The sequence below is a fragment of the Microtus pennsylvanicus genome, chromosome 4 (assembly GCF_037038515.1).
Source record: "Microtus pennsylvanicus isolate mMicPen1 chromosome 4, mMicPen1.hap1, whole genome shotgun sequence".
In the NCBI taxonomy this organism is placed as follows: domain Eukaryota; kingdom Metazoa; phylum Chordata; class Mammalia; order Rodentia; family Cricetidae; genus Microtus; species Microtus pennsylvanicus.
This window is the reverse complement of record NC_134582.1, coordinates 95,618,726-95,634,547: the sequence shown is the minus strand read 5'-3', so window position 1 is coordinate 95,634,547 and position 15,822 is coordinate 95,618,726. Positions and strand designations below refer to the sequence as shown.

Genomic DNA, 15,822 nt, shown 5'->3' with positions numbered 1-15,822 from the left:
TGGTGTTTGCAGTGCTCATGCTCGTGGTGGTGATGGTGAATATTGTCTTGTTAAACTTGTAGCTTTCTCGAGTAATGAGGATTGTCTTTTAACCTTTCTCTCATGTATAGGTGGAAAGGATTGTTGACAAAAGGAAAAACAAGAAAGGAAAGACAGAGTATCTGGTGCGTTGGAAAGGCTACGACAGTGAGGACGACACGTGGGAGCCGGAGCAGCACCTGGTGAACTGTGAGGAATACATCCTTGACTTCAACCGGCGCCACAGCGAGAGACAGAAGGAGGGGAGCTTGGCCCGTGCCAACAGAGCCTCCCCCAGCAACGCCCGGAAACAGATCTCCAGGTCCACCCACAGCAACCTCTCCAAGACCACCCCCAAAGCACTTGTGGTAGGCAAAGATCATGAGTCCAAAAACAGCCAGCTGTTGGCTACCAGCCAGAAGTTCAGGAAAAACACAGCCCCATCTCTTGCAAATCGCAAGAACATGGACCTTGCCAAGTCAGGGATCAAGATTCTCGTGCCTAAGAGCCCTGTGAAGGGCAGGACCTCGGTGGACGGCTTTCAGGGGGAGAGCCCTGAGAAGCTGGACCCTGTGGAGCAGGGTCCCGAGGACACCATAGCACCAGAGGTGACTGCAGAGAAGCCCATTGGAGCTTTGCTGGGTCCTGGTGCAGAACGAGCCAGGATGGGGAGCCGACCCCGAATACATCCACTAGTGCCTCAGGTTTCTGGCCCCGTGACTGCTGCCATGGCCACGGGCTTAGCTGTTAATGGAAAAGGTGAGTGTCTAGGTGGGCTGTGATAGGCTGTGCTCACATGCTGGGCAGTGACCTAGAGAGCATGTGTCCTTCTCTAGAAGAGTTCATCTCTCATTCTCTGGGGAGGGGAGGCACATTCACACAGCTGTTTCCCAGGCCTTTAGGAGATCATGATGACTTCTTTCTTTCCTCAAAGCCTTTGGCCTTCATCTCAAATCAGCACTAGCTCTCCCTTTGTCACCACAGATGTGTGCAGGGTCTCCCCCTAAACTGCCTATGCTTGGTTTTGCTTTTTTGTTTTCTTTTGCTTTTGTAGCAAACTTTATGAAGCCACCCGCCTTCCTACATCTCTTACACACAGCTCTGTTAAGGATCTGCCTGTGGTCTCTCATGGGACCAGCATGCTCTCTGTTTGCCCACGTGAATCACCAGAAATGCTTCCAGTGAGGGTGTCTTCAGGAGTTTGGCCTGTTTCTTGATGTTCATCTGGTCAGATCCTATCACATTTTGTTTGGAAGAGGAGCTCTCTCTGCACAGTACCAGTCTGTTAGCCTCTATCTCCTTGCTTCCACGCAGCCATGACCTTCCCATTTCCTAAGTCAGCCTTCCAGGGGCTCCTGCCCCTCACTAATCCACACCTTAATGGCTGCCTGTTTTTGACCCCACTGGCCATTCTGGTCTTTAAAGTCTTAATCCTGTCTTCTTGCCCCAACTTTCTCAGAGTCGATCGTGTATGAGGGACTGCTAATGAAGTCTAGAGCCTCAGGCGTGCCTTGCAGGCGCTGAAGTATCGAGTCCCAGTCACACTCTGCTGAAGCTGTTCATAGCTCTCCTGCCTCTTGCCTCTTGACACCTATCCATCTCACATAACTGGATAGAGTGGTACCCTCAGACCAAGCTAGTGAGTCTTCTCACCGAGTAGCAAGAACACTTCTGAATGCCCCTGGACCACTGTTCCACCTGTGCAGGCACCATGACGGCATACCCTGGCCTGTCTTATTCATCTGCCTCCTGAACTCCACTTGAATTGCAGGCTGTACTCCTGGGCCCCTTTTAGCCTTCTTACAGTGGTCGCTGTGTGTGCACCCAACTCAGTCTCGTAGACTAATATACCACACTGGTGTGGGATTGCTGGGGGCGGGGCGGGGAGGAGCTGCTTAGCTCCTCAGGTAAGAATCTCATGAGCATTGCTGTCAATCCTGTCATGGTATATGCAGCAAGTTTTCCTCTTGGTTTTAGCCCTTGTATGGTACCTCAGCAGGCTATTAACTAAAATTTGTTGTCTTGCCAACATTTTCCAGATACATATTAGACCCAAGGTCCTGCTCTCCTGGCTGCAAATCAAACTCACATGGGATGAGTGCTCATTTATGATTATGATGACGTTCCGTAGCCAGGAAAATCATAGACATTTAGTGGTGGAGGAGATTATTGATTACCTGCTTCTGAGCTCTGTTTCCCAAGTAGGGAATTCAGATCCAGAGAAAGTGAAGGTTCATAGAAAGAGCCGTAGACACAGAAGTAATCAAAACAAATGTCTCAGGTCATCTCCTGTGTTATCCCCAGAGTGTCTCTACTAGTCAGGGGGCCTCTGTTGTGTACTGATGACTTCAGGCCAGGCACTGTGCTCCGTTCTGGACAAGGACTAGGACAATGGCTGGCAAAGTGACAGCCTTTGAGGCCGACCCCACTCACCTCGTGGTTTTATATGGCATGCAAGCTAAGAGTGGGCTTCACTTTTCCTATGACATAGAAACCAAAACACGTGAAAATGTAAGAGTGATGTATGTCTGTACGTAAAGTCTGTCCGGAACACAGTTGTGTTCATCTATGTATGGACTATCCATGGTTGTGTCTGCTATAGGAACAGAGCTGATTCCCCATAGGGCCATGTGCCGTAACGTTTGCTGGTCCCTACAAAAATTTTTTTCTTAAAAATCCAATTTATTGCTATTTTATATGTGTTTGTCTGCTTGTCTATATGGCTATCATGCATACAGGGGCCCACACAGGCTAGAAAGGGTGTCTGAACCCATGGATCTATAATCACACAGTTGTAAGCCACCCAAAGTGGGTGCTGGGAATCGCATGTCCTCTAGAAGAACAGCAAGTGCTTTTACCCACGGAGTCACCCTCCAGCTCTCCAGTCAATCAACTGTTTACACACACTTTCACTTGGGCACCTCCTTTCATTTTAGTCTTTCTGGTTTTACTCTGTAGCACTCCATGCCCCTGAACTTATTATGTAGCCTAGGCTAGCCTCAAGTTCACAGCAATCCTCCTGCCTCAGCCTCTCAGGATTATGGACGTGTTCCACTATACCCTGCTCAATGCCCCCTCTTTTCAGGTACACGTTTCCTTGTGGTCCCAAGCATTACTGCTGGGTGCTGGTATTCTGACTGCATCACCCCTGTGTCTTTAGCCGTAAGGGACTAAAGAGGAGCTGTTAATATGGAAACATAACACTTGCCTAAAAGTAAGAGGAAAGCTAACCATGCCACAAATCCATACCCTCGGGGAGATGAATGCAGGCAAGCGAAGGCCTTCTTGAATAATAGCCAGCTCCATATGCTAACAATGATAGGGTCTATTTCTGGTTTGGTTTTTTTTTTTTGGTTGAGGGGGAGGGATTAGTCTCCTGACAAATTGTCTCATATTTCCTACTTGTGGAATGATGGAACAATCACACATTTGAATTTATGAGCAGAGAAAAAGTTACAACAGTTTTTAAAAGCAATTATTTCTTTCATAAAATTAATTCACTAGGTAATTAGAGCAAGGAATGATCTCTGACCTCTTAGTGGAGGAGTAGGTAAACACCTTACCTACATTAATGAGAAGCCATAAATCTACCTTCTAAGTCCTTGTTTTCTATTTAAAATAGTTAAAAACCAAATGTGCATATGGTTATCTATACAAGTATTTGTGTATTAAAATGGCCCAAAGCCTCCCTTCTGATTCCTATACTGTACGCTGTTTTCAGTGGTAAATACATCCCTTGAACACATGGTTAATGTTTTGAACAGAAAGATGGATTTCCCAATGACTCAGTATCTGCTTACTGACATGCGTGAAGACCTGATACTATATTCCAGCACCCACCTGCCTTAAATCTCAATGCTGGGGAGGGAAAAACAAGAATCAGTGAAAGCCTTCCTCGTAAAATGAGGTTGAGAACTGGGGAGGTAGTTTATTGGTTAAAAAGAGTTTTGTAGGTTAAAATGCCTGTCACACAAGTGTGAGAACCTGCTTTTGAATCTCCAGAACCCACATAAAAGCCAGGCACTATAGTGTAAGTGCATGATGCCCAAGGACCTACAGTGTCTGTGGGCCAGCCAACCCTACATGGGCAGTGGGCAGCAAGCAGACAACAAGAGACCCTGTCTCAGACAACATGGAAGGCCAGGACCAACATACAAGATTGTCCTCTGACCTCCACACACATGGCCATGTGTCCCCCAACACACATCACACAAGCACGTGCGTGTGAGTGCGTGTGTACACCAAGTCGGCATCTGTTAGAGCCTTCTGTGTACCGTGTATGTCCTGATGCTTCCTCTCACTTCCTCCTCACAAAAACAGCTACTTAACACGGAGACAGGTTGCAGAACTTAGAACCCAGTGAGCAAACATTTGCAGCAAGTACTTAAACCTCCCAGTATGAGCTTCCAAACCTCATAACTGACTCCCTTCAGCAGGACATGTGATGCTCAGTAGCAGATGGGGTCCTTTGTTCCTTGTGAGGAGTTTAGTGTGCTTTCAAATTCTAAAACCAATTCTAGATAAAAAGTTAGTTATGTCTGAGAAGTCTTCAAAGTATACAAATACAATCACTTTGCTTTAAAACTTATAAACATGCAGGTATTTGCCAATCAGTTATGTGTAGCTAAGACTCTTTAGAAAGAGGGTGCTTGGATATATCTCACAGGCAGAGCATTTGCCTTACTTGAGCAAGCCACTGACTGGGCTTGGTCCTTGCCATGCAGGTGTACATATACAGACAGAGAGGGTAATTTCATTTCCTACTTGGAGGAGGGAAAACCCTTGAACATGAATGGAGGGCTGTTTTGTGAAAAGCATATATTGTATCACTATTTCATCTAGTTTGGATTTCTTTACAGTAAGCCAAGAACACACGCTAACATTCCTAGGCATTGTGTATGTATGTATGTATGCATGCATGCATACGTGTGTATGTATATGTGTGTGTGTGTTCTCATTTCTTCATATTTATTTGGACAGGTTTATTTAGCCAGGTCTTCCCAAAACATGTTGTATAGTTTTATTGGAGTATTTAAGCTCCCTTTGAAATCGCATTCTTTTTCCCTGAAGTAGTTATGTTTCCCTATGCTCTTAGACTCTTTAGTTGAGCCTGAGACAAGAGAACTGAAGGAAAGGCATATAGACCATTTAACCAATCTTATGCACATACCACAGAAACAAGGAAGAAGCCCGAGAAAGAATTAGGTAAGATATATGCTGTTTTAACGAAGGACAGTAAATTGTAGAAAAGGTGACACAGGAAAGATGAGCTTCTAGGGGTGGTGGCGAAGGTGTGAGGAGATAGATGTGTGTGCAGAGTGACGCTGCTGTGGTTAGGCTGGTTTGTGCGCAGAGCATGGTAGGAATACCGTGCACGGATTCACAGACGCATGGCCTTATTCTAATGCCTTTCAGGCACTTGGGAAAGATCCTGCCCAGCCCAGGTGGCATGCAAGGCCTGGCTGCCCACCACTTCCTCCTGCTCGGGAAGCAGGCTCTGTGCAAGTGTTCCTCCCTCCTGGATCTTGAGTGTCTTCTGGTATCTTCAGGGGTACTTAGATGGGGCGTGCTTTCCCAGTGACACAACTCCTCTTGCCAGTCTAGAAACTGACCAGATGTGAACTTTTTCCATTTTTAGTTTATTATAGTTGTGTGTATGGGTATTTGCCTGCACTGATGTCTGTGTACCACGTCTGTGCCTGGTGCCCTCCAAGGCCAAAGGAGGAACTTTTTTTTCCCCTGAAACTGGAAATTTACAGAGTTGCGAGCTACCACGTGGGTACTGTGAGTCAAACCTGGGTTCTCTCAGTGCTCTTCACTGCTGAGTCACGGAACTGTTCACCGTAAGCATTATTAGTGTGTCTCAAACAACTGCCTGTGTTACTACTCCAAGTGTCCCTTCCGAAGTGTTCAACTTTATATAGATTGGAGGTCGTGGTGGTGGAAGGTGCTAGACCAGTCTAGGAAATGCCTGCACACACGCTGTTTACCCAGGTTGCCCAGTTCACCTCTTGCCTTGTCTTGTTCTCCTGCCAGTTATGTCCACGTGTGTGCGGGCACATTTCTTCAGCTGTCTGTGGCTTGGCGACTTGCTCTTATAAACTTGGGGCCGTAATTGATTGAGGAATTTGATGCTGCAAAAATGCCGTGAAAAAGCTGTCAAGGTTGTGACTACTTGTTTACCTGGGTTGTTTGTTTGTTTTGATTTTTTTGTTTGTTTTTCGAGACAGTTTCACTGTAGCTGTGGAGCCTTTGTAGATCAGGCTGACCTCGAGCTCACAGAGATCCACCTGCCTCTGCCTCCCGAGTGCTGGAATTAAAGGCGTGCGCCCCCACTCTCTGGCCAGACATGTGGGTTTGGCATGCCCTACAGGCCCGGGTCGTTTACCTGTTCTTAAGGAATACTTTAAGCCACTTCACAGTGTTTGCCAGGGGAGGCAGAAAACAGCATCTAGCGGTTTGAAGTTTAAAATGGGAGAACTGACTATCTGGGTGTTTTTATTTGTTCTTCGCCTTATATCCATCACTGTTAGAAAACAGGAAGTTGGTGGCTTCGGGCACGGGCATCTGCCCTTCCTCAGGAGCCACACTGTCTCTTCTGTGCACCTGAGCTGTCCTGCTGTGCAGAGATCATGCTTGTTCATGGTTCTTGCTACCCTCTTGTGGACGGGCCCTTCCATGGCAGGATATGGCCCCTTCCCTACAGGGCAGAAAACCCTCAGATTCATTTGCACCAATGAGATAGTTCCTTCCCAGTTTTGAATATACCAAAGGGCCTTAGTTTAAAGGTTCACAAAATGTAATTTAAAGGAAGTTTGGATTTCTTTGAATCGGATATAAAAACGTAACTATATACTTTCCCTTTTGAATTTTGGATGGCACGGGAAAGAGGACAGGGTGTGTTTTCAAGTTAACTCCTGTCTGTGGTACTTTCTTGATGTTTTATTGTTTGCTCCTGGAACATGAGAACTCAACACCTGTCCTCGATCCCATTTGAACCTTGTGTCTTCTCGTTTTTGCCTGCCTTCTGAGGCTTGAGTCTTGTCGCAGCAGTCCTCCGATGGCATCCTGTCTCAGGTTTGGGGTGCCTGTACCCCCAGCTGTCCAACATGCTGTTATGTTGCTATCACTCTGCTTACGGCCCCCAGCACTGTGCTTCCTAGCTCAGATTATCTTCCTGTTATAGGCGAGACTGGGTGTGAACAAGAAGGTGACCTGATTAAGAGACTCCCCAGAGTTGGTAAGAAAGTAGGGTCTAACGTAGACCCTACTCTGGCTTCCACTCTCTGTTCTGTCAAGAGAGTGACAGGCAAGATTCTAATAAGCCTAATTTATGCTACAAGTAGATATTATATTAGTCAAGACTTTGGTCTCCACCCCCCCCCCCTTGCCTGTCTCAAATAAGTGAAACTTCTCAAAACAAGCCAATAAAGTTGGCATGTGTTAGCCATGTAATCAGATTGCCACAGCTGGACACAGGTCAGAGGAGCTACTAGGCCTCTGCTGGCCTCTGGTCTCTGTTTGCTTCATTCAGACAAGCCCTGCCCTCTCAAGAGGAAGGAGCCACAGTGGTTGGTGCCCTGACCTCACAGTAGACAAGCCAAGAAAAGCTTTTCTTCTTCCAGAGCTCCAAGGGGACAACTAACTTCACCTAAATTGTCTGACCTAGCAGGGGACTAGGGCGATTTCCAAGGGAGTCTGGAGCTAGAAGCAGGACAGACCTGAACTTTAGCAGTGAAGTCTTGACATAGTTACAGTCAACAAGTACATTTAAATATGGTATTTTCAAGGGGTGAGATCATCATGAGGTTAAAAATTAATCATTTGACATACTTTCAAGTTATGTCATATTTTGGTGTTTAGCCAGCTGACTCACGCAGCTCGGTCTTCCCAGTATAGCTGTGCTCTGGAGCCTGTTTCTGGTAGACCAGGCTCTGTCCATTCATTCACTATATTTGAGTCCATATTGGCCGTTCTTGTCCCATCTGTGGAGGATATACTCTGCCTTTGCTTCCTTCCATATATGACCTTGTGTATGCTGGTCTTAATCATAAAGGGCATTTAAATATGTGCCAGGGTTCCCTGGAGGGCAGAGGTTAGGAAGTAAACCCCCAAGGTTATCTATGGATAGCGACATCTTAGGGTTGAGGGCTTGGATGAGAGCGGGTTTCCAAGAGGAGTCTGGAAAAAATAAAATCGATGGGAAACGATCTTGGAAAGTCTGTTGTAATAGAACTGGCTACTGCAGCAAAGGTCCAGGGCACTCAACATTCACTTTCTGCGTATGGATGCCAGAACATGCGCTGTCTTAAGGGCTTTACCAATGGGTGGCGGGACAGCTCACAAGCCAGGGCAGGAGAAACAGCTAGAGAGGTAAAAGATAAAGAGTTGGTAAGGATGTAGAGAATTGGGAGCCCCGAGGATGGTATGGCTGATAAGGAAACTAGCAGAGAGTTATTTATCCAAAAGAAGCAAAGGCATGTACTTACAGAAAGATTTCTAGAAACCTGTATTCAGCAGTGACATTTGCAACAGCTGAAAGGCAGAAACAACTCAAGGAACTATGGAAGATCGAAGGAGAAGCAAGGCAGGGCTCTTAACAGTGAGGCACTCGGCTTTACAAGAAAGGAAATGGATACACGCTGTGATGTGTATGAGCCTTGAGGACACTATGCTGAGTGAAATAAGCCAGTTTCTAAAGGGTGTTTCCTAGAGAAATTGAAGGGTAAACTCAGGCGCAGAGAGTCAAAGGGGGCCTCCAAGGCTGTGTGGGTGTGGGACAAACAGGACCTTACTATGCACTGGGGACAGAGCTTCTCTTTTGTGACAGGAAGAGTCCAAGGCACTATGTAGAACCATGTGACTTCATATAACACTACTGGACTGTGCCTTTGGTAACGTGTAACACAGAGCTAACGCTGTGTTTGGTAATGCAGCTGAAAACTGCACAGCATAACAACAGTGTGGTAAAGCATGTCAGCTGTAGCTGGGGATGCAGGCAATGATGGGACTTATGCTGAAGAGTCGGCATCTTGCTGCTGACCCTCTGCAGAGCAGCCAAGGCAACACCCAGACGGAAGAATGACACAGAAGACCCAGCAATGGTGGGTGTATTTCCAGGGATGCAGAGAAGAGTTCCAGGTTGACACTTGAAGCAAGGAGGCTGAGCAAACAAAAAGCTTGTTAATGGGGACAGGAGCAGGGAATAGTTAAAGGACATCCATCTTAAAACCTGGGTTTTATTTCTTAAAACAAACAAACAGACAGTGTCACCTTTAGGGTGGATGTCAGAGCCTTGGAAGGGAATTCAGACACAAACAGTGTGACTTCCAGCTGTAGCATTGGTGTCTTACAACCTGGGGCTTCTCCTCAGTGAGAGGGCAGGCAAACACCAATGGTGCAGTGATGACAGGTCTTGTTGTCAGGAGTCTAGCATGCTGCGAGTGCGCCATGCACAGAGGTACCAGTGGGAGAAAGGCCACGTCGTAGGTGACAGGCAGAAGACCGTGACATGAGAACCTGAAACTCTGAGCAATGTTGAAATAGAAGACCAAAACTGGCTCAAGCCAACAGTCACGAGGAGGGCACAGGAACCACAACTCACGCTTTGGTCAGGAAGTGGCACCCTTGGAGCACTGTGGGAGGTGTACGCTGCCCCCAGAGGGCCAGGAGAGGAGCAGGTAGGAGATTAGGAAATTTGGGGGCGGACAGCAAAGTGTGAGAGAATGTTCATGAGGATTAGCATTAGGACACTAGATGCAAGTTCACACGTCACAACAGGTGTGTCTTCAGTTGGGAAGAAGATGAGAAAAGGACAGAAGCCAGCACAAGAGAAAAGTGAAAGAAAGCATCGAGGGATACCGAGAAGGAAAAGCCAGAGTGCACCCACGGATTACAGCCTTTCCTAACAGCAAGAGCCCAAGGGCTGAAACTCATTGTGGAAGCGAAGTTCTGCTGGTGAACAACTCTAGTGGGGTCTGCATATGACCCAGCAAGCCAAGCTGCCACCTAGGTGTGCTGCAGAAGGCAATGTGACTCACTGGCACTGACGGGCAGGTGCCTCGGAGCACGAACCTCACCCTGCCTCTCACTACCTTGTGATTTCTCCAGCCACCTGATAAATCATTTCCCACCCACCTTCTCAGGAGACCAGCAGTAACGACAGAAGCAGTAGTGATGAAATTCCTCCAACAGCTTATTCAGGCACACAGAAATATCTGCTGGGCACCATTATTATGTGTAAACAACTGGACTAACCAATGTAGGAGAATCTCAAACTGTTAACTGTTTACTGTGTTGTTTTCCCATTCCCATAGCCTTAAGTGTTGATGGATTTATGCATCTTCTAGGTCTTTTCTGTAGCAATACAGCTTATCCTGACAGTAACCAACCAGAGTTAACTAACTTTGCACAGCAGAAGCAAACCCTCAAGAGTGGTGTGTAATGTCTTATGTGTAAGGACTTTGGTGCCAAGCACATGCGGAAGGTGCTTGATGTCTTTGGTATCGATATAAACCAGGCTCACACTGGCATGAGTAAAACCACTTTTGTCCTGACCAGCATAAAAGCCCCCTCCTCTGACTCAGTTTGCAGGAACCCTCTGTTCTTGATACCACTGCTACATACCGGGAGTTCTTACACCTCAGCCCTTGGCTTGACCTTGATCTACTGGTCTTCTTCTTGGGATTCATATGCCTTTTGCTGCAGTAGCCAGTTCTATGACAACAGACTTTTCAAGATCGTTTCCCATCGATTTTATTTTTTCCAGACTCCTCTTGGAAACCCGCTCTCATCCAAGCCCTCAACCCTAAGATGTCGCTATCCATAGATAACCTTGGGGGCCAGGCCATTCATGTGGGGGTTCTGTTTGCCACAGGTCACCCACAACTTGCCTTAAATTTTGGGGAGTATCTTATCATTGGGATAGGGAAAGCACAGAGTTACTACTAAATAGCTGTCTGTCTTTCCTTGATTGAACTCGTTGCCCTTCTGCCTTTGCCGCAATGTGCTGGGATTGCAGCCGAGGCTCCCTTCCACATGTGCATATGTCTTTTAAATGAAGTTAATATACTCCTTGTCCAGCCGGCCCCAGTGTGCCAGGGACTTCCTAACAGGAGAAACCAGGCTTGCTTGTTCCACTCCCTGCACATAGCAGGAGCCTCCCGTGTATGAAGGTGAGAGGAGTGTTCTCACCTATATGAACGTGATGGAGTGTCTTTTATGACTCACCTTCAGTGTGTTTTTATTTGCCCTGTTTTGAACATGGATACCGTATTGTTTTACATGGGCAAAATCTAGGCAAAAGATTCGTTGAATTTAAACAAATGAAATTTCTAGAGCCACCCATCTGACCATGAGCCTTTGCATCCTGCCCATCTCCTGCAGTGATGCCCTTGAGGAGAGTCTTCTGTTTGCTCCCCAGGAGGCTGTGGTCCTAGCAGAACACACACTTTCTTCTTGCTTCTGTTCATGGCCTTGTGCTTGGCCTGTATTCGTTGACATGGGTTTAACTCACCTTTAGGCTCCTGTTAGCCATCTTTTGTGGCTTTTAAATTTCAAATTAGTCGTGTTGTGCGTCAGACACTGACAGAAGAGTTTCCAGAAGCCCCGAGTCCCTCCAGTGCACACACCAGCCACCATGTGCCCACTCTGTGGTCTGCTGAATTCATAGCTCAGAAGCCGTGCCCCTGCTTCCAGGAGTTCCTGGTGTTCAGCACACAGGCAGTATCTTTTGAGCACAGGTCCCCATTCAGTGGCTGTATAGTTGACACATCCACACTGTGCTTATCATGTGACCAGAAGCCACTCTGTCAACAGTACTGAAAGGAAAATTCTGCAGTTGTGGGCAGCATTCCTTAAGGCAGAGCAGCATGTTGGACCACTGTTAAGGTGATGTCATAAATGAACCCTACACAGATTCGCACGTGGTGACATAATAGAGATAAACTAGCTGTATAAAATAACAACTCTAAGTAAGTGCCCATCCTCCCCAGTGACACAGATCTGACTTCCCCCTTTTCAGGCCATAAGTAGGTTCTGTAGCACAAGTCATAAAAACCCAGAGACAGAAATTAGGGTTCAGCCCCAAAACTAGAAAAGCAAAACAGCCAAGCCACTAGAGAAGCCACCTCCACCAAGGCTGGGCAACCATAAACTAAACTGACAGCCTTTCTCTGCTCTCATTTTATATTCCTTCTAGTGCTGGGATTAAGGGCATGACTCCCTAGCACTGGGATTAAAGTGTAGGCCACAGCCACCTGGATTTGTTTCTGCATTGATCTTGTGTAGTCCAGGGTGTCCTTGAACTCACAGAGACCCATCTGAGTCTGTTGCCCAAATCCTGGAATTAAAAAGGTGTGTGACACCATTACCTGACCTCTAGTAGCTTTAGTTTTCTTTGCCTCAGGTCTTCAGGCAAGATTTATTTATTAAAATACAAATAATATACCACTATAAGGCACCATGTTGCATTCAGAATAGAAATGGTAAGAAACCTCCAAAGTATTTGTTACCTTTTAGTTTTTTGTTGTTTACCGAGCTTACACATGGGATTACTTCCCATCTTCATTCATCATGTCTCCGCCTCTGCTCCCTCTGGGAAGGCAATGCTGTATAGTCAGGTTTATTTATTATCTGATCCATCCTCCACTGTGTTATCTAAGTTATTATATGTAATTTTTAAAAGGTGGATGCATATGTGCACAAGAACATGCACTCCATGTATTTGTGTGACCAGAAGGAGTTATTAGATCCCCTGGAGGTGGATATAAGGTGGTTTGAGCCCCTCCTATGGCCACTATAAAAAGGCCAGCCTGGTTGTTCCCCCTTAACCAGTATGTTCTGAACTAAAAGATCCTGACTGATAGAGTAGGTAGGAGGCCCAATGGCATGGGATTGAAATGATTATATATTGTGGACTCACTGAACCTGGCAAATGACAGACTGCTGCCAAATAAGAAGCTCTTAACTACCCCCAAACTAATAAGAATATTAGACACCCCCCCCCCCAAGCAGACCATGCTGAACTAGAGGGACAACGCAGCCCACCTGTCAGGTCAGGCGTGAACAAGCTTGAACTTTCAGATAGATGCCATTCTTACGGAGCTGGCCTCTGAGACACACCTGCACTGTAGTGCAGACTCCTTCCAGTTTTAGGAAACATTCTGTCACCAGAGAGGCCACACTTTTTCTGAAGTGGTTATGGTTAATCTTTAGAGCCTTGACTGGCATGTTTAGAAGAAATCTGTGAGGAGAAACTGTTACTTTTTAATAATAAAGGGGGACCCCTCTGTAAAGTTTGCTTTTGAGTATTCTACCAGCCAAGCAGCCTATTCGGTGTGAGTTAGAATCTACACCAGGCAGAACGTCTGTTCTGTGTCAGCTGAGCTCTGCACTGGGTAGTTGGTCTCTTCCATCTGAGTTAGAATCAGGATCCCCTAGACACTCCCCAGAACTGCTGCCTGTGCATCAGATACCTTCTTATGTCTTTGTGTTGTGGTTTAGGTACAACATGTCTGTGCCCTAGAGGCTTGGTCTGTTAGAAACTTAGCTTTCAGAGTGATGGAGTGGAAGGTGATTAGATATAGGGGCCACCCCGAAAGATGAGCATACTATTTGTGGCAAGGCCATGGCGGGAGGGCTAGAGGGATGTCTCAGAGGTTAAGAGCACTGGCTCTTCTTCCAGAGGTGCTGAGTTCAATTCCCAGCAACCACATGGTGGCTCACAGACATCTGTAATGAGATCTGGTGCCTGCTTCTGGTCTGCAGGCATATATTCTGGCAGAAAACAAATAAATTAATCTTTAAAAAAAAATAAAGACCATGGAGAGAGGGAATACATGTATCCCACTCTCCTTCATGCTCCTGCCATGGGGTCTTACCAGGTCGTCAGACACTTGAGCCTGCAGAACTTCCAACTAAGTGACTCTCATCACAAAGTTCTCTGCCCTCAAGCATTTGTTATAGTAACAGAAATTGGGCTGGTAGAGTCGTGTGTGTGTGTGTGTGTAAATTCATGTGTTTGTGTGAGGTTGCCTGAGGAAGCCAAAAGAAGGGGTTGGATTCCCTGGAAGCTGGTGGTTTTAAGTCCCCTAATGCGGGTGCAGGGGACCAGTCTCACATCTCTAGAAGGGCAGTAATGCTCCTCACCACTGAGCCATCTCTGCAGCCCCTCGAGTCCATTTTTATAGTCCAATTCCATTGTTAGCTCCAGTCCAGTGGAAACTCCTGGGTTGCTATAGCAATTGGAGCCTTGAAAGAAAATGACTTAGTCCTAGTAAAGTCTTAGAATTATATAGTAAGGCGGTGTGGTTTATGAGGCAGGTTCCTACGGTTTTGATTAAGTGTTGTATTAGTAATGGGAGGAGTGTGTTTTGTCTGGTAAGGACGTGCCTATCCCAAGGATGGGTGCTGTGACTTTTATTGGATGTAACGCACCTTATTGCCTGAAACTCATAATGAACTAGATAGAGATTATTTTTGTGTCTTGCTGGAGCTTGAATGATGTATCCCTCGGTAGCACTGTAACCGGAGTGTTTGCGTCTTTGGATGGTACTTGAGCAAAGTGTGGTAGATTCTTCCGTACGTGGTATCACCTCTAGACGTTAAATGCCATTTTGGTTTTGTAGCAATGCTATAAAAATATAATGTGAACATTCTCCTCTTGATAATGAAGATCAAGCTGCTGCTAGGCACCTGTGCCCCCACAGGCTGCCTCTTTGTGTTTGTCTTGTGGCGATGCGGTGTTGACAACAATACAGTCGTTCCTGCCACAGAGCGCAGCACTGGGTGTCTGGCTATAGTTTCAGGGTGTGCGCCTGTGTCTTGTCCACCTAAAGGTGAAGTAGAAAACAGTTATTTTCCTTTTCCCTGTCTTAAAGTTGACTTTTTAAAGTTTAATTGGAACAAAGGCTTTATAGTTAGAGGAAGCTATTCTCAGAGTTGCTTACATTGCCTCAGCCCTTTAACAAGCGAAGAGGAGGAATTTAAAATAGTCTTTGAGTTCCATTTTGGTTTTATCTAGGGGAAGGGATTTTCCATGCCAAATTTTGGTAATGCTTCCGCCAGGTGGTCTAAACGAATTTCATAATATAGTTTTTCAGAAGGCAGTTCTGGCCATTTGGGAGGACCGTGCATGGCATGTGACCTAGTTCTTGCATTCCCACCTTCTCACAAAGGGGTTCTCGGATGCACTTCATGAGCAGTTCCACTTTGGGTTTTCCTGCTTATGTAGTCTCTGGGCTGCCGTGACAGCCTGGGGTGACCCTTTTCCACAGTCTTGAGAGCTTCGGCGTCACTGTCCGAAACAACCATGTTAGAACTACTCTTTGAAGCCAGGTGAGTGCATTGGGAGAGCTGGAGGGCTGGGTTAGTGCAGGCACCCAGTGACACCCATGTCACCATGGTGTCTTCTGCAAAGAGCCAGGGAGACGGGCGAGCAGACGGCCATGCTGCTGCAGCTTAGCATTCAGGGTGGTACGGGTGCATCGCCTTCTCTGTTGTGATAGACTGTTATCTGGAATTGTGAGCCAGATAAACTTTTCTCCTCTCTCTGGCTTTGCTGTGGACATCTTGTGATGTGACTGAAAAGGAAACCAAGACGAGCAAGGGCTGGCATTTTAACATAAATGAAGGAACTGTCAGAAAGACGAAAGGCAAGCTGACTGTCGGCACTTGGCGCTGGCACAGTTTTTAAGTGCTTAAAATTAATCTCAAAACTGGATTTCTAAGTTGTCCCGTGGGTGTGGGATCTGGCGAACGCGGCTTTCAGCTTTTATGTTCCGTGTCTGATGCGGGAGTCTGTTT

At 46.5% G+C, this 15,822-nt stretch overlaps 1 protein-coding gene across 3 annotated transcripts in view; it reads left to right on the top strand.

Annotated features, from left to right (window-relative positions):
* Cdyl (chromodomain Y like) overlaps positions 1–15,822 on the top strand; it is a 132,716-nt gene that overhangs the window by 73,955 nt on the left and 42,939 nt on the right. The window contains exon 2 of one of the 3 annotated variants that reach the window (XM_075969902.1): positions 111–777. The exons of 1 other annotated variant lie outside the window; for it this stretch is intronic. In XM_075969902.1, the coding sequence (XP_075826017.1) occupies positions 111–777 (667 nt within the window). Of the gene's footprint in view, positions 1–110; positions 778–15,023; positions 15,355–15,822 lie in introns of those variants that run through there. One more of the 3 variants, XM_075969903.1, reaches the window with a different exon arrangement.